This window comes from Danio rerio, chromosome 7 (assembly GCF_052040795.2).
Source record: "Danio rerio strain M-AB ecotype USA chromosome 7, GRCz13ab, whole genome shotgun sequence".
In the NCBI taxonomy this organism is placed as follows: Eukaryota; Metazoa; Chordata; class Actinopteri; order Cypriniformes; family Danionidae; genus Danio; species Danio rerio.
The window spans coordinates 30,648,317-30,666,952 of NC_141027.1; the positions used below are offsets into that span (position 1 = coordinate 30,648,317).

Here is an 18,636-nt window from a genome sequence, read left to right on the forward strand (position 1 = left end):
GAAGTGTCTTGAAAAATATTTACTGTCATCATGGCAAAGATAAAACAAATCAGTTATTAGAAAAGAGTTATTAAAACTAATATGTTTAGAAATGTGTTGAAAAAAAATCTTCTCTACATTAAACAGAAATTGGGGGAATAAATAAACAGGGGGGTGAATAATTCTGACTTTAACTATATATTAAAATAATAAAAAAAGAGTAAAAGTGCAAAGTAAAAAAACTCATCTTCTAATTAAAGAAAATATTTATTAATAAAACACATTTCCTCTTACGTGTTGCTATATTTGAGAGGTAGTTTTCTCTGTGTTCTCTCTTCATATCTGCGTGCCAGTAAGCTGATGAACTCGGTCTTGAACACACACTCCAGCAGGCTGTCGTACTCGTCCTCGTGCAGAATCATGAAGTCATCCTGCAATGTGCTGTAGGAGAGACAGATCTCTTTTCAAGATCTCAAATGTCCACATTTGTTCAATCATTCAACATAAACACTGCTTTCATTACAATCTGCATGTGCTGAGCCACTTTGGGGCTTTCCACAGACACACAGGTTGTCCAGTCACAATAAAAATATGCAAAGTGATATTGGTGGGGGTTTGGAGTTTCCATGTCTGGGATACATAGGGAGATGCCCCTGCTTCACCCCATAAACTTAAGTCTTTTCTAATGAGTATTTTACAAGGTGTACTCTCCCTTCCCAGCAACACCTGGTTCACATTATTGACAACCCCCCGCTCGCCAGACCCAAATATGCAGGATTGTAGGGGGTTGGTACCTCTTCCTTGATCCTTAAACGTAAGATCGGTATTCTTTGAGAGAGATATTTAAACATTGCCAGGGAACAGTAAAAAAAAAAAACTATAAATGTTTTAAGAGACCAAAGCTTTGTATATTACAGACTCTCTCGATTGAACATGTGTGAAGTAACGCAGGGCAGACGAAGGCTCTAACATCCAGACTGGACCTTTGATGTCTCTACTCCTATAATTCTGCAGAAGGCATTATGGGACTGCATACAGTGTTCAAAAATACAGGCTCTGTTTTACACATGCTGGGAGCGCTGTAGTTTATTTCGCTTCTTGTGGTTAAATATACAGGTTTGGTTATAGTTTATTTTGATCTTTTTTTCCTTTAGAGATTCTGTTGACTTTTGAGTTAAATTGCACTATTATGCTAGCTAGTTTGGCTAGCTAGTTCTGCCACAGTGGCTCATTGGTTAGCACTGTCACCTCACAGCAAGAAGGTCGCTAGTTTGAGCCTCAGCTGGGCCAGTTGCCATTTCTGTGTGGAGTTTGCATGTTCTACCCAAATACCCAAAGTGCTCCGGTTTCTACCACAGAATATAGGTGAATTGGGTAAGCTAAATTGACTGCAGTGTATGTGTGAATGAGAGTGTATGGGTTGCAGCTGGAAGCGCATCTGCTGTGTAAAACATATGCTGGATAAGTTGGTGGTTTATTTCGCTGTGGCGACCCCTGATTAATAAAGGGACTAAGCCGAAAGCTAAATGAATGAATGAATGAATGTATGATAGGACAGTGGAAATTTACAGAGAGGAAAGTATGGGGAAGAGAGAGAGGGCAAGGATTGGTAAAGGACCTCGAGCTGGGTATCGAACTCAGGTCACTGTGAGCACTTCTGTGCTATGAGTAGAACTAAAATACTTCTCATCCCTACTGGCATTTTTACTGCGTTTCATAAAAACAATCTTCGTTCACACTATCCAGCCAAAAGTGCATGATACATGACCCTTTACACTAACTAGGTATGCACATATTTTGCACAATTTAAAAGTCGTTTTGGTTTAGTAGTCGTTATTGCATAATTAAGTAGTCATTATTAAACGTTATAGTCATGTGAGAGGGGCTTGAAGAATCAAGGAACAATATGCAATAGTCCAGAAGAGCAGACAAAGAGTGATTGTGGATAGCACCAACATTTTCTAAAGTCTGCATTTTAGCTGTCCACATTGAAATTCAATACAGACATCTTCAAACTAAAACAGGGCTATTAGCATTTCGAAAATGCTCTGTTTGAGAATGCAACAAAAAATGTTTTAAAACAAAACAGCACTAGTGTAAACAACACCTTAGTAGACTGGTTAAGGCCGTGATATATTCGCAAGACGGTGTATTTGTTTTAGTTTTTTTTTTTACATCCATGTTGACAAATGTTCATATTAAAGCAGCAAGTATAGTGAATGCAACTATAAAACTGAAAACTCTGCTACACACTATGTTCAAAAGAGGGTTGAAATCATATCTTAGTGTAACATTCATACTAAATAAAAACCAAAACATTGGATTTTAAAGAGATAGTTTACACTAAATTGAAAATTTACTCTCTGTTTACTAGTGTTTTAAACCTTTATGAGTTTCCTTTTTTGTGTTAAACACAAAAAAAGATCATTTGAAAAATGGAAGTCGGTGGTTACCAGTCTTCATCGTTTTTCAAATGATCTTTTTTTGTGGTAAACAGAAGAAAGAAACAGATTTGTTACTAGTGAGGGGAAGTATATGATGACAGAATTTAAGTTTTGGTTAAACTATATGTTTAAAAAAAAAGTTATAGTCACAAAACTATTTTGAAAACCGTATTACTGTAGTCATTTTACACTTTACCACTATCATAAAAATATGTTTACCTTTAGTTTAAAAATTCTATGACTGCAAATGAATCAACATTACACATTGTGAAAAATGTCACATCTCTGCTATTTTTCAAATACATTCGAATCAAACTATTGTATGTAAACAATATAAACGGTATTTCCTCAAACGGTGTTTTTACAAAGAATAAACCAATGTTGGCAGCTGCTTTGAAATACGAATTTAATTCTTGCCTGATATTGTCTGACCAGTTTGTTCTTAAATTTTGCTTAAAGTAAATCACGACATTTAGGGTTGGTAAAATAAGGCGACATACAAGCAAAGTTACTTAACGTCAGCAGAACTGGGAAAAAATATATTTGAAGTATATACAGATATTAAGCAGCCAATCAACAGAATGTCCCTGAGAAGAAATATGTCATCAAAAGTTTCTATGTTGCATGTAAGTTTCTATTACATTAAATGAACTAATTGAGCTTGTAGTAATTAATGTACCTGAGAGAAACTGCTAAAATCTTCTCAACGTCAATTTTGCGCTTCAGAACCTCTTTCACCAGCCCTTTCTCTGGCCCCTGCTTGACCTTTTCTCTTCCAATCAGGTAGACAGATTTAGGGGTGAGGATCAGGTCTCTCTTAATGCTCTGGACAGATAGACACCCATAAATGCCCACAAATGCAATATTTCAGATTGACGTAATATATTAGTACATCACAGATATTAAGGAAGATTTAAGTGCTAATTAGCTCACCTTAAACCTCCTGTCGAATTTGTTGACTTTGTCTGCAAAATCAATCTTTTCTCTTTTGCCTACGAACTGCCTGAGTTCGGGCCGGTCATCCATACCCAGATAATCACCCACAAAGTTTCTGTTCAAGCTGTGCCGCCGTCTCTCCTTCTTGTTCAGCAGCAGATCAGAGGCTGGAAGAGGACAGAATGAATCTTCAGCATTGCTCTCAAAAAAAAAAAAAAAACATGAAAAACACCATGTACAAAAGATGAGATTTCAGTGAAATGCATGGCTGATTAAATAGCAAACTGTCATGTATGAACATAAAAACTATTTCATCTATAAATAAATTTGTGGAACATTTTTAGGAACACTTCGCTCATCAAATCAGAGAGTTTATTGATTCCTATAGTCTAGTCTAAAATGTCAGGGCAATTGATCTTTCTCTGTAGCTGCTCCTAAACTTTGGAAGCATTCCATTAGATTTGCACCATCTTTGTCTGTTTTCAAATGTAATTATAAAACTTTCTTGAGGAAGGAATTGTGCCGAAACGTTTGTGTTTTTTAAATCACCCGAAAAATATAAAAAGAAAAAAGAAAAACAGTACGAACAATTACTTGATGAGTGCGAATCATTACCTTTTTGGATAAAAAACTTTGCTGTTTGAAAAATAATTTAATACATATTCAAGGACCTCGAGGCAGGAATTCATATTCAACTGGCTTTGACCAGGTCAAAGCTTTTACTTTCTTTTATTCTTTGTATCTTTTTCTTTTGTTTTTGTCTTTGACTTACGCTTGTTGTTTGTGGTTTTTAGTTATTGTTAAGTACATTGGTCATATTGGGTTGGTTTAGTTGTGCTGTATAAATAAATCATTTGTCATGAAGTCATTCTAATGATTTCTGTGAATATATATGTACAGTGCTCAGCATAATTGACTACACCCCAGTTTGAAAATCAATATTTGTATCTGTTTCTCAGTGAATATAGGCAGTGTATTTTTGGTGCATTTAAACAAAACAGATTTATTAAACAGAAATATTTAATAAAATAATATTTTAGTGACCAAACATATTTAGAAAGTGAAAGATAATACAAATAAATTCAAGCAAAATGTAGCAAAAATGAATTACAACTTACAAAATTTCAACTAAATTTCAAAAAACTTTTTTGCTTCTCTTGATTTTTCCTCTTTTTTTAAATTTGTATTTAATATTTTATATAACATAGAAGGTTAATTTGTTAGATTAGCTCCAGATTTTTATTCAGTAATGACTAATCTAACGTACAGTATATGCACAAATATTATATTGAACAGCTTTCTATTGAAAATATGTATTTAAAAGAGAGATTGGTGAGGGGTGTACTTATATATATGCTGAGCACCGTATAGTAGTAATAGTAAATGTATAATAGTCAGTTGATTTCTGGCAAAAAATGTTAAAAAATCTGAATTTAACTGAATATCTGCAATTTTGTTTATTGTGCTTTTAAAAACACTGCGGTCATTGAGATTTAGAACTATATTAGAACTATAAAAAGTTATATTGTAAAACAAAATTTTTATTTACAAATTTATTTATATTCCAAAACTGAATTACCACCAAAACGTGAACACCCAGAAAAGATGTGCCGGTTTTTTGTTTGCCTTTAGTTTGTGTAGTATTACTTTTAAACTTAATAATTTAGCTTAGATCAGGAGTTGTGTTCAGATTCCAAAGATATACAGAGAAAACACAGAAGTTGACATTTTTTGCCATGTCAAATAACATTGATTTCCACTTTCCTATAATTAGTTTGTTTTAGTGTGTGAGTGCATGTATACTGTATAACATCCACTATTTGAACTCATCTAAACCTATCTATCTAAATCTAAAGTCTAAACCTACCTTCCTCTCTCATCTGAACATATTTCTTGCGTGCACAATATTTCCTCCAGGCAGTCTGAATGGTTCTGGCATAGCCATCGAATTTGCGCTCTCTCGTCTCCTCCAGCAGGAATAGCTGTAAACAAAAAATATTGCAGGAATCAATCAAACGAACTCGCAAACATGTCGGTTTGAATCAATCTAATGAATTAGGCACTGAAACCATGCTGTTACTGACTTCAAATTTAATAGCCCGCATAACAAAAGAGAATAGAGCTGTGAAATGTTGTCCATTACACTAAAGGTCACTGTTCATCTAAGACATTAAACAGCCGAGGACAGACACGGCTTATTATGACACAAAGTGGGATCAGTTAATCCCGGCCTTCATGTGGTAACTTCTCTCTTTCTATATGGCAACTTTTTCAGCAAGCAGCTGTCTAAATGTCCCGTGGTCTTCCCATAATGCTCAAAGCACTGTGTAGCTTCACTGTGCTTCCTGTATGTCCTCAGAACAGTCAGAGTTTTGCTGCACTCTAGACTAAACATCAGATCCTATCATTATCACAGTCCTGGCACTGACTCTCTCTCTCTCACACACACATACAGCGGCTGCAAAGGACGAGATAATATGAGCAAACACGTAATGAAATCCTCTTTGTGTTTCACCCCACACGCTAACAAACATACAGACACAAAGATCCCTTTGACAGTCATTTTCATGCTAATCCCATTAGAAAAATAAAAAAAAAAGTCAAACATAAATATTTTACATATAATATTAAAACATAAAACATACTATTTTGGTTAAAATAATACACTAAAATATCTAAAACTATTAACTACTGTCCTAAAGACCTACTGTCCGGTTTTAAAGTCTAGTGTGAGTGCATTTTTTTGTATTTAAAATAAATAAATAATGTATATTTTTATTGGGCAAGGATGCTTTACATTAGTTGAAAATAAGACATTTAAATGGTTAAAATAAATGTGCCAAGTGTATGGAACTTTTGCATGATATCTATAACCATTAATCTGAGTCAAGTTGAGCTTTACTGTCAATGTGCTACATGTGTGGACAGAAAGTGGAGTGAAATTATGTGTCTCCAGTGCTACATAAATATGAACACGACATTGGACACTGCTTAAACTTATACAAACTAGCCCACATTTGGAGAGGTAAAAACAACAATAGACATAATGTAAGACCGACAAGAACTTTGGGTAATACAGTATAATATTGTGCAGGATATTGTGAAAAAGATGTTTTTAAGTTTAAGAAAGCAAGTACAAGAATGCAATCAGCGTTCCACAAGGGTCAATATTGGGGCCAATACTCTTCAGCATGTACAGTAATGATTAACCAATGGTGTGTCAACAGAGCAAAATCATTATGCATGCTGACGATAAAGTCATTTTCATGTGTGGTAAAAATGTTGAAGAGGTTACAATGAACTTGAATGATGGTTTAACAAAAGTAACAGCGTGGCTGAATCACTGTTACTTTAAATGAAATGTGTCAAAAACATTTTGCATGTACTAGTCTAAAGGACATGATAAAAATCGAATGTTATTAGAAAGTTTAAATTGTTTCAGAATGTAAATACCTAGTGTTTATCTGGACTCATGTCTTTGTTTTAAAACACATTTGAAAAAGGTGTGTAACAAGGTAAAAATGTATATAGTTAATTTTAAGCTTATTCGGAAATTCTTTATTAAATATATTTGCAAAATGTATTTAAACTTTATGGTCTCTCATATCAATTATTGTCTGATAAGTTGGTCTAACACAAAATCTACAGTTTTGAAACCTCTGGAATTATTATGTAAATAAGCAGTTAAAATGTTAGATGAAAAACTGTTTAGTTTTTTTTTTTTTGCTATTGTTGTTGTTGTGGTTGTTTTTTGTTGTGAATTTGAATATTGTTTATAGTTTTTATTTTATTTTATTAATATAGGCCTTTAACTGGCAAAGGGGCCGCCAACGAAAACACCTTAAGTTGGGTACATTTACATTCTTGGGGAATGTTGATTAATGTACACTGTCTCTTAATAAAATAATAAAAAATCTCTTAATAAAAATAAATAAATAAATTAAAGCAGTGCAATATGATTTGTGGTGCATTCACAAGTAAGCACTTGTCTTTATTTATTGAGTCCTTGTAGCATGGAGTTTAAGAAATTGTCTGGTGCATTTAGAGATGAGTGTTTAAAGGTCGCAAGTGATATACACTACCAGTCAAGCTGATAACTAATACAAAAACCGATTAAAAACAATCTTGATTTGTTTAGTTTTTTCTAAGCCTGATTACAAAAAACACAGATTTTTTTTGTTCTACAACCATAGCTGCAGAAAACAACTAAACTGCAAGGAAACATCTAGATCTCTCGTTTACAAAATCATTTACAAATTAGAAATCAGAACTGTGTGTGAGATGTGAAGCCATATGGAAGACACCAATCTAAATTAGAACTGCGTGATATTTAAATCTAACCTTGCAATATTTTGCTATTCATCTATTTATATTGCGATATGAGGTGGCATGGTGGTGGAGTGGTCAGCACCATCGCCTCACAGCAGAAAGGTTGCTGATTCAAGCCCAGGCTAGGTCAGTTGGTGTTTCTGTGTAGAGTTAGATGTTCTCCACATGTTCACGTGGGTTTCTTCCAGGTGCTCCAGTTTCCCCCACAGTTCAAAGACATGCTGTATAGGTGAATTTAATAAACTATATTGGTCGGAGTGTATGTGTGAGTGCATGGGTGTTTCCCAGTAGTTGGTTGGAGCTGAAACGTTGCAGTGTAAAACATATGCCGGAAAAGTTGGTGGTTCATTCCACTGTGGCGAACTGCCATACACCATTCATAATATATTGTCCAGTACTGTTATGGCTGCCGATTATTTCTATTAATCAAAAATAATGCTAAGATAATCTTAAATCCAAATTTTCAATAAAATATTAATAAGAAATATAAGCACATGTTTTCAGTAGTCTCAGGTCCCCTTTGTTTGGCCAGGGATTGAACGGCAGAGTTTTATTTCTTTATCACATTTTAACACTTTTTCTTTTTTTAATCAAACCAAAACCGGCGAAGCATGAACACACCCTAAAACTCATCTTCATCAGCTCTAAGTAGGATCAAAGAGATTGTTTGGCAAAGACCCTACAACACACTCTCCCTCTCACTTTTTCTCTCACTAAATTCCTGTAGTCATGAACTAATTACTCGGTGTCAGCGCCTTATCTGAGAAGGAGTTTTGTTTTTGAAAGAGTGGGCGGTCCAAATCTGGGCCCTCCTATATTTAATATCACACACACAGAAGAGGCAAAAGGCCACGTTTTAACACCTCCATGCCAAAGTCGCACATCTCCGCATAATCTGCTGCATTCATGCTGAGCCACAGAGCCTTATTCTGTGCGTCTATGTATACGTGTGTACATCTAAATGTCAACAGTGAGATCACAGCACATCCACAAGCAGTGCTTTCATTAGCCAGGCCGGGAAAAAAAAGAGGCAGTGGAAAAAGCAGTGCTGTCTTGGACATAACAGAAGCTGCTTTACCACAGCACTGCAGTTGTGTATCAGATCCAGAGTAATGTTGACCTAACAGTGCTGACGTGGGACCAGTGTCCCTCCTGCTTGCCTGCTGACTGACCACTATTCATCAGCGCTCTTCACAGCACAACTTGCTCTGATGTTACATCTTAATCAAAGTAAGCAAGGATGTTCAACATGCTGTAGTAGCAAGGTTTTGTTAGCTGTTGCTGGTGTATATCGTTCTTAATATTATGCTGTACATTTAAGCTTTAAATATTTACCTTAAAATCACATATTGTGGAACATTCATTCATTTTCATTCGGCTTATTCTCTATTTCAAAGGTCACCAGAGCGAAATGAACCACCAACTATTCCAGCATATGTTTTATGCAGTGGATGTGCTTGCAGCTGCAACCCAGTACTGGGAAACACCCATACACACTCATTCTCTCACACACACACTCATACACTACGGTCAATTTAGGAATTCAGTTCACCAAGAGAAAACCCACACAAACATGATGAGAACATGCAAACGGCACAGAAAAATGCCAACTGGCCCAGCCAGGACTCGAACCAGTGACCTTCTTCGAGAGGCGACAGTGCTAAACACTGAGTCACCATGGTTCCATTATTATGGAACAGTCCAAAATATATATAGAAACTTTAGCAATGATTAATTATTTATACAGTACTTTTTATACGGGTTTTCACCTTTATTGATAGGGCAGTGGAGATTTACAGACAGGAAAGTATGAGGAGCAGAGAGAGGGGAAGGATCGGCAGGATCAAGCCAGGAATCAAACTCAGGTTGCTGCAAGCACCTGGGTGCTATATGTCGACACACTAACCACTAGGCTATAGGCGCCGACCTCATTTTACATGATTAAAGTGGTGCATTGCATACTTAAATTTACTTCTATTGATGTCCAAATCATTTTAAAGCATAATAACCACATTACAGGGTTAGTTCACCCAATAATGAAAACCCTGAGACCTTCGTCCCATCATCAAACTCAAATTAAGATATTTTAAATGAAATTCGAGAGCTGATGAAAGTAACAAAGTTCAGAAAAGGAACCAAAAATATTGTCAAAATGCAGACAGTAACTCAGCTGTAATCATACGAAGCTCCAATAATGGTTTTGTGCACAAAAAATCTGTCTTTGTCAGATCAAGGCACATTAAATGTTTTTGCTTTCCTTTTCTGGACTTCAAACCTCTCAGGATCATTGTTGTGTGTGGAGGATGAGAGAGCTCATGGATTTCATTTAAAACCTAATTTGTGTTTCGAAGATGAACAAATGTCTCAGGGAATAGGAATGACATAAGGGTGAGTAATTAACAGACATTTTGATAACATTTTAGTTTAGGTCACAATTCACGCTATATTAGCTTATTACTAGAGGGCAGACCAAATCTGTGGACATTTTTTGCTATTTCTACGGAGAATTTTTAGCAAAATCTGCAGATTTATGCAGAATGATTTTAGGAGTATCATAAATAAAAAAATTTAATATATGAAATAAAAATAAAATATGTTTACAATACAAATCAAATTAGATCCACATATTTGGTAAACAAAGTAAGTATCTCATATAATATCTCTACTAAAAGATAGAAACTATAACTTTAAAAACTGTATTGTAAATAAATCATATGAACATTTTTCATATGTTTTATTTTATCACAATAATATTAGTGAAATGAATTTAAAACAATGATGGGCCAAAAATCTTTGTAAATCTGCAGATTTCTGTGTGCGCAGATTCCATGTGGGCCTACTTATTACCTGCCTATAATTAAGCTATTAACTGTACATTAGTCGTTATAAAGTATAATCTTATTCTGCATCCCTAATCGTACCCAAAACCTAAACCCAACATCTACCTTACTAACTATTAATAAACAGCTAATTAGTCATTTATTAAGCTGGGAGTGTTAGTTAATGGTTTGTTATTACTGTGAACTGTGACCTAAACAAAGGTATTACCGACATTTCCAATTTTTGGGTAAACTACCTCTTTAGATTTGTCAACCGTTAAATGTATTTCCTCCATTTGATTAATTATTCCAAAACTTAATAAGACTGTAGGGCTGTTATCAGTCAGATAAAGTAATTATCAACAAAAATCTTTCCACTCCATAACAAATGGAAGTGGCGCAGTTTAATAAAGTTCAAATGTAGCATGAATGCATGTATATTTACAGCTGCAAAATGTTTTGTGCGTCACTATTTTTTAAATATACAGTGCTTCTAGAAAATGATCAAACCCCTTTGAAATAGTTACTTCATTTGTCCTAAGTCTGAAATCAAATCGTATTTCACATACCTTTTCCAGCCTTTGAAATGTTTTTGTAGCCTTCTCCTAACCTGTGCCTTTCTACAACTGTATCCCGAAGGTCTTTTGAAAGCAGGGTGTAATGTGAGTAAAGGTATAGATTTTCACAAGGTATGACGATTTTCTACAGGCACTGTATAAATATAAATAATCTGGTAAAATGCTATAAAATATCCTGTCACTAAATGTTGACATTTTTAGATTTAGATTTTTAGATTAAAACTTTCAAACTAGTCAAGTCTTACCGACTCAGGGGCTTTGATGAAGATTTTGGTATGTCCGAGCTGATACTGGTCTTGGTCCATGTTTACTGAGCGTAGGAGGTGCAGCACACCCTGCTTCTCATCGCCACGCCACGTCGGCCATGACTCCTTCGTTAAAATGGCGTACCTGATGCACAGAGAGAAGACAATTTTATCATTTGATGAACAAAATCTTAAATATTTGAATACATGTAAATTTTTTTCAATTATATAGAAGTACAAAATGTTCTGTTGATAGTGTAAAATCATTAGGGCAGAGAATGTGTCTGTGTATGTGTGGTTGTATATGTGTAAAATATTGACTTTAAAACCAACAAGGCATATAATATTGATACAATAAAGAGTATTTCAGGCTTTTACTTCTGTAAAAAGTTAATAGCCCCGCGAAACCTGAAGTAACTGGAGGAATTAGACTCTTAAATAAACTCAAATGACGCATGTCCACTTCACAATGAGATAACACAGAAGAAACGGTCCAACGTTTGGCTCATAATCGAAGAGGAACCAAAATTTATAGTACTAATATTGCCATAACACACACTTCTAACTTTAAAACCTCTCTTCCTTTTTCTTCTGAAGTGGAAATGTGGTGTCTTCCCAGAAGATTATGACACCAGTTGTGACTAAAATAAAAAATCACTTGTTCAATGATATTGCATGAAGAGCAATCAACTTTGATAATGATTTCGAAACGGTCTTTACCTGTTCAAGAACTTGCGAAAGATTCTTCTGTAAGCATACCCTGCACGTCGTACTCTTATATTCTCCTTCAGACCCAAATACTCCACCTGGTGCTTCACTCTGGAGGGAAAGATGGAGAGGAAGGAAAAAAGGAAGGAAGGTTATTTACGACAAATTCAAAAACCCCCTTTACAGAAATTCTTCTCAGCCTGTTACAATTTCATAGACAAATAAGGCATTACTTGAGGTTTCCTCATTAGGCTTTCCAAAACAAAAAAGAAAAAAACACTTAATAATGCAAATCTCATGAATACACTTCCTGAGAATGAAGTGTGAGCGCTAATTATACTGGCCGCCTTGAACAATGCTCACAAATCCTCATAACAGGAAGACCGTTACAGGCTGAACAATGTGTTGTACCGGATCAGAACATTTCATTCCACATTACTTCCAAAAACACTCTGGCAAAAGAGGAGAAAGGCAGGAAAAGTAAACAAAAAAGGTGAAAGAAACAACCATACTGAGAAATAAAATCAAGACATTGCTAGGTTATTTTTTTGGAGTAAAATGAAAACTTTTGCTCAGAAAGGATGCATCAATATTGCTTTTAGAAATTCTGTTGTGATTTTCCCCAAAACGATTCCTACTTCTAAAAAGAAGCTAATATGTGAAAACTACTTGGTAAAGATGTTTCTCACTCAAACTATTGATTTCATTTAACTCTAACATGAATATTATGATCACTTTAACAAATTGAAACACTTTAAAAGACTTTCTGTGCAATATTTTCCAGTATATCACTGTATTACCCAAGATTTGTAAGTGTTGTGGAGTCCCTTCATGATTTTGCAGGAACATTTTTATATTAGCAGCCTAGGAATTATGTTATTTCCTTCAATTATTGCATTTTGCTGTGAAAATACATCAAAATCTTGGTTGTGTACTTGAGCTGAACTGAATGTGATCCTAAATGAAGAATGAAACTTTTTCCATGATTCCGGTCTCTCACCTGCTCTCCTCCCAGTCTTTGGGCTTCTTGGTCTCGTTGGGTTTGATACAGCGGATGTAGTGAGGCGTACACTTCATCAAGGTGCTCACTAGATCGTTGGCTTGTTTCTGTCAAAAAATAAAGCAATTAATTACAACAAGAAAATTAAACACAAACAGAAGCCTAGTAGAAACATTGGAAAAAGCTAGCTCATATATACACTCATCCATAGACACTGCTCTCAAAAAATGTAAAAAAAAGTTGTTAAAAGAAGTAAACAAAGAGATTATAAACTGCACTGTAATTAAACATTTAAGTTTACTTAATTAAATTGCATAAACTCATTGCCTTAAATAAATTAAGTAGTTTTGATTTAATAGTTTTTTCTTACTAATATATTACAAATATTCCTTGCCTCACATATAGTCACATTTACTTAGACCATTAAAGTTTTGTTGGCTTAACTTGATCTGTAACCTAAGTAGAGTTTTACAATTTTTATTTTTACTGACACCTCTTTAAATCTCACATTAAATCATATCTGCCTTCTTTAATCTTGTGCAAAAATACACAATAACACTTAATTTGACACAAAGCATGCTGGAAACTAAAAATCTGAATGGTTAAGTGAGCTCAATCACAAGTTCATGTAACACGTTTCTATTAAGTACAATGAACTTTCATAAAAAATTTAAGCCAAATGAACTCACTTCATTTAATGAATTGTTTTGCTCGATTTTACAGTGTGGAATGTGTGTCCTACTTGTGATTTGATAAACCAAAATGCATCATAACAGCAGGTGTAAAACTGGGTCAGAGAGTACCTGCAATTTGGTTCAAAGAACCTTAAATTGAACTCACCTTAATTTTACTCCCTGCAGTAGTTGGTCTGCCTTTTTTCTCAGCATTGAGGTTTTCTGGGAACAGGGCACGGATGAAAGCTCTGATGATGAGAATCAAAGCAGACAGGATTGATTCGGTGTTGGCAGACAGTGAAAGGAATATACAGCAGGAGAAACACAGACTGTAACAGACAGGAATGTTTTGAATCAAGTCTCTCAGCTAGAGACCAGGGTCACTTACATTTCTGCGAGAGTTCATCGACACCTGTATAGGGTTTGAGTTTGACTCACTGTCTATTCTATTTACTGAGCTTGATCATATATTAGTATTGTATATGTGTTAATACTGGTTTGCTTGCAGTATCTATATGCTATTTTAATATTCATTGAACAAATATCAGTGTACGTGTGTGGAACTGAAAATGAAGAAGTGTGTTTTTGGGCAGATTTCGAAGGTGTTAGTTTGGTTATAGAACTGTGCAATATAATCGTTTTACCAAGGAATCACAATGAATATGGGAATGTTTTTGTATGTCTGCCAGAAACAAAAGTCTTGAGCATTATGTTTCAGTTTTGTGTTCTAAATAAAAATAAGAAAGAAAAAATAATGTGAATGCTTCTATTAAACTGAGGTTTTAATTTAATGTAATTTTACTTTATTTTATTGTTGTTTTAATATAGCATTGGAGTAAAAAATGGTAATTTTTTTATTTTAAAATTAAAAAGTGTGCCCTGTATATCAAATCGAACACAACCACCTCTAGGTGGTTACATAGCAAATTAACATAGACATCTAATTTATGTGATGTGACATTAACAGGACTTTTCTTGGTAGAATAAACAAGCTAAATCAGTTTAGATGTTTCCAGAAGTCACAGTATATCTTCTGAAATGTTCTGTGTATTTCTACCTAAATTTCAAAGTGCCGTTATAGATACATTGGTTCAGTTTTGGCGTTTATAATAAATTTTTATACTGAATTTCTGTTTTTTTCTTCTATTGTTCCTAGTACTGTTAAATTTGTCTGTGAATATGAGAGAATAAATGTATATTTGTAATGCCTTGAGATGTGCAGCCTATTTTACTTTCTTATGCTGTTCAACTATTTGTTATTATCATCTATTTTACTTTTGATAATCAAGACAAGGAACACCAACCAATACTGTGGTTATTAAATTAATAATTTGTCATGTTATAATCAAATAACTATGCTCTGAATGTAACTAAAATTAAAGGCAAGTGAAGATTCACACCTCTTCCATAACAAAAAAAAAACATCCACTCTTTTTTATGGGCACAATGAACAAGCTAAAACCATTTGGGAGTACTGAATTGTCCAGAAGTTTTCAGAAGTCAGTTTATCACTTAAAATGTTCTGTGTACTTCTACTTAAATTTCAAAGTGCCGTTATATATAAATCCTTTTGTTTAGGTCTGACTTTATAGTTTGTTCAGATTTTTCTTTTTGTGAAGTACAGGGGAAAAAAATACATATTTATAATGACTGAAAACATGAAAATTTTATTTAGGGCTACCAGCAGCCTATTTTACACCCATGCTTATGTTTTACACCAATGGATATTTGATTTTATTTTATTTTTCACCAACAAATAGACTTTTTGTCAGGTACAACTGTCCAAAATACATGAAAAAAAGTATCTTTGTGACATACTATGGAGGACTTAAATGGCGATATTAAGCTTATTTTTTATGTTAAATTTGCATTTTTCCAAATATGAATCTAAAAAGCTCAGCATGGTTTGTTTTTAAAGCTCTTTATAGGGTTAAAGGTCAGGGGGTGGAGCTGTGCAGAAGGAAAGGAAACCCGGCTTCATCACAGAATTAACCAAAAAAAATCTCTTTCTTCCAAGACCTTCTGGCTGGTGTAAAGGAAGTGTATGTCTGCATATATGCATGACAGCACGTGTCTGAACGCCGTCTGAAAGTGGACCCCCACAATGCTTCACAAAGGGTCTGCAGGAGGAGACGGTTTGCACAGATGGCTTCTGGGGCCAAAAAGAGGCACACAAGAGCGACAGGCACGCTCTACAGCAGTACTCCCTTGAGAGATAAAGTGGCCTTTTGGACTCAACGAAACAATGGTAATCTCCAGCACACTTCTATTGTGGTCCCTGCGCCTTCAGCTGGCTTTTTTGTATTCATGCTCTGCATATATTAAGTTCAAGTTCTCTTAGTGACAGAGCTGTTCCAGGCAGCTGCTGAACGATCAGAGGACAGTCAGACACTTACATTTCACTGCTCTGCATCAGCTCGATCAGGTCAGTGAACAGCACATCTCTGTTCCTCTCACAGAAACCCTCTGCATCATAAGACACCTGGAGAGACAAATAACAGAGCATTAAAACAGTTGTGCGCCCTGGATATTGTATGATACGTTGTCCTCATTTGTAAGTCGCTTTGGATAAAAGCGTCTGCTAATTGACTAAATGTAAATGTAAATGATACACATATTAATTAAATTTAACATAGTGAGGGTTTGTTTTTAAGGGTTACTTCAACCAAAACTAAAAATTCTGTTCTTAATTACTCATCTTAATGTTGTTCTGACGCCCTGAGACCTTTGCATATCTTTGGAAAATAAATAAAGATATTGCAGATGATATCAGAGGGCTGATATCCTCCATAGACAACAATGGTTCTGAGACGTTCGAAGTGCAGAGAAATTCTAAATAAGTTAGTTTTTTGTTTTCTGGACTTTAGACATCTCATGATCGCTGCTGTGAATAGAGGATGAGAGAGCTCTCAGATTGAATACAAAATATCCTAATTTGTGTTTCGTAGGGGCGACGTGGTGGTGCAGTGGGCAGCACAATCGCCTCACAGCAAGAAGGTTTGCATGTTCTCCCCGTGTTTGCTTGGGTTTGCTTCGAGTGCTCCGGTTTCCCCCACAGTCCAAAGACATGCGGTACAGGTAAATTGGGTAATCTAAATTGGCCATAGTGTATGTGTGTGAATGAGTGTGTATGGAGTGTGCTGGATAAGTTAGCGGTTCATTCCACTGTGGTGACCCCAGATTAATAAAGGGACTAAGCTGAATAGAAAATGAATGTGTTTTGAATGTGCACAAAGGTCTCAGGGGCTTGGAACGTCATCAGAGTGAATAATTAATAACTAATATTAATAATTATCATATAATTAAGTCTTATTTATTCCAAATATTTGAACCGTATAATATCACTTTTTCACAACAATTAATACAACAAATAATAATAATAATAAAAATACAATACAAAAATACACTTTTAAATATTGAATATAATTATTTTTCTTTTTTTTGTTGTTTTTTTATAATGTGAGAATTTTCTTTCAGAATCAGAAATGAATTTAGCGTAGCATTTAACCATTAATACTTTGTTTCTTCCCATTAAGGACTGCCGATACAGTAAATAACTGTAACTGGGCATCTGAATAGTAAAATATTAACATGCTTCATTGTTATTTCCCGCCTTTATTGTGAAACAGACCATTTGAAAATTCATGGTATGTTAAGCAATATTCATATTCCAGTCAATTATATCCTTCTGATGCACTTACTGGTGATTTAACAATTACAGTAACATAAAATATATAAGATGATGGGAGCAAACAGTACATTCTTGGTGGTTTAATAAATTTGTGTGGTAGTTTAATAAACTTGTATATACTGTATCAATCCAGATGAACTGCTTCTAGAAGATACAGATGTTTTTTCATTTTATTTTCTGTATTTCTTTGTCTGTTAAACATGCTTATTATAAATCTAATGGTGCAGGATGTGGACGTCCCCCCTTACTCCCCCTAAGATCACGCCTCATTGAGTATGGGGTATGTGGATGGTTCCACACATACTAAACTACCTCAAGGCAACAGAGTAAACGAGCGGCTAAGATAAAGTCATGGAAGGAGAGAAGCAGGGAGTGACAGTGAAATGTAGATGCAGAAAAGACAACATTAAAAGACTGCAGAAAAGTGGGAGGGGTGGATGAACACATGTTTGAGGTACAGTATAAATACCTTTCCGGCATAATGGTGGATGATGAAGCCTTGATTCCAGCTGTTAAAGTGCTCATGGTTGTTGATCTGCATTCGGAGCTTCTGCAGCATCGTCTGATCTGCACCTTCACCCTTCGCATGCATAGTAGCGCAGACATCGTCTAATATACTCATAATGCCTGGAGGATTCTGGGAAAAAAAAACAAATGTAAGAATCAAATTGTCAAATGTATTCATTCTAATAGTAATTACATACATAATATATATATTTATAATTTTTTTATTCTAAATAATATTATAATTTATTATAAATTATTATAAATAACAATGAAAATAATCTATATAATGGCTTAGCCTGCAAAATTATATATCATTATTTATGCAGGCTAAGCCATTATATATATTTTTTTTTTCATTATTATTTATTAAAACTATATTTTTATTATCGTTGGTTCTATCTTCCTTTTAATTTGACATTTTTGTTATGGTTTCATTTTGGTTCAAACTTATTTTTAAAATATTTATTATAATTTAATCATTTACTCTTATTTCATTTATTCATTCATTATTTTTAACAATCTTTTACATTCTGTAGTCCTATGTAGTCCTCAAATATATGTATGAAAGTTGATATACAAACAAAATCTACAAGTAGTAAAGTAGTACATTACATATTAGGGGCTTAGATTCTATATAAAGAATATATAATCTGAAACTCAATCCAAACCCCAGAAGTAAATCACCATATATTAACCTTTAGTGTTCTGACATACACTAGGAAAACA

The 18,636-nt window shown here is 34.5% G+C and overlaps 1 protein-coding gene across 3 annotated transcripts in view; it reads right to left on the minus strand.

Annotated features, from left to right (window-relative positions):
- The window catches only part of myo1ea (myosin IEa), an 88,913-nt gene that overhangs the window by 8,563 nt on the left and 61,714 nt on the right, over positions 1-18,636 (minus strand). For all 3 annotated transcript variants that reach the window (XM_087261274.1, XM_087261273.1, XM_087261272.1), the window contains exons 14-23: positions 17,873-18,040; positions 16,109-16,194; positions 13,879-13,960; positions 13,039-13,145; positions 12,051-12,149; positions 11,331-11,475; positions 5,227-5,341; positions 3,357-3,526; positions 3,103-3,248; positions 274-420 (exon numbers count right to left, since the gene is read on the minus strand). In XM_087261274.1, coding sequence (XP_087117400.1) covers positions 274-420; positions 3,103-3,248; positions 3,357-3,526; positions 5,227-5,341; positions 11,331-11,475; positions 12,051-12,149; positions 13,039-13,145; positions 13,879-13,960; positions 16,109-16,194; positions 17,873-18,040 — 1,265 coding nt within the window. The remainder of the gene's footprint in view (positions 1-273; positions 421-3,102; positions 3,249-3,356; positions 3,527-5,226; positions 5,342-11,330; positions 11,476-12,050; positions 12,150-13,038; positions 13,146-13,878; positions 13,961-16,108; positions 16,195-17,872; positions 18,041-18,636) is intronic.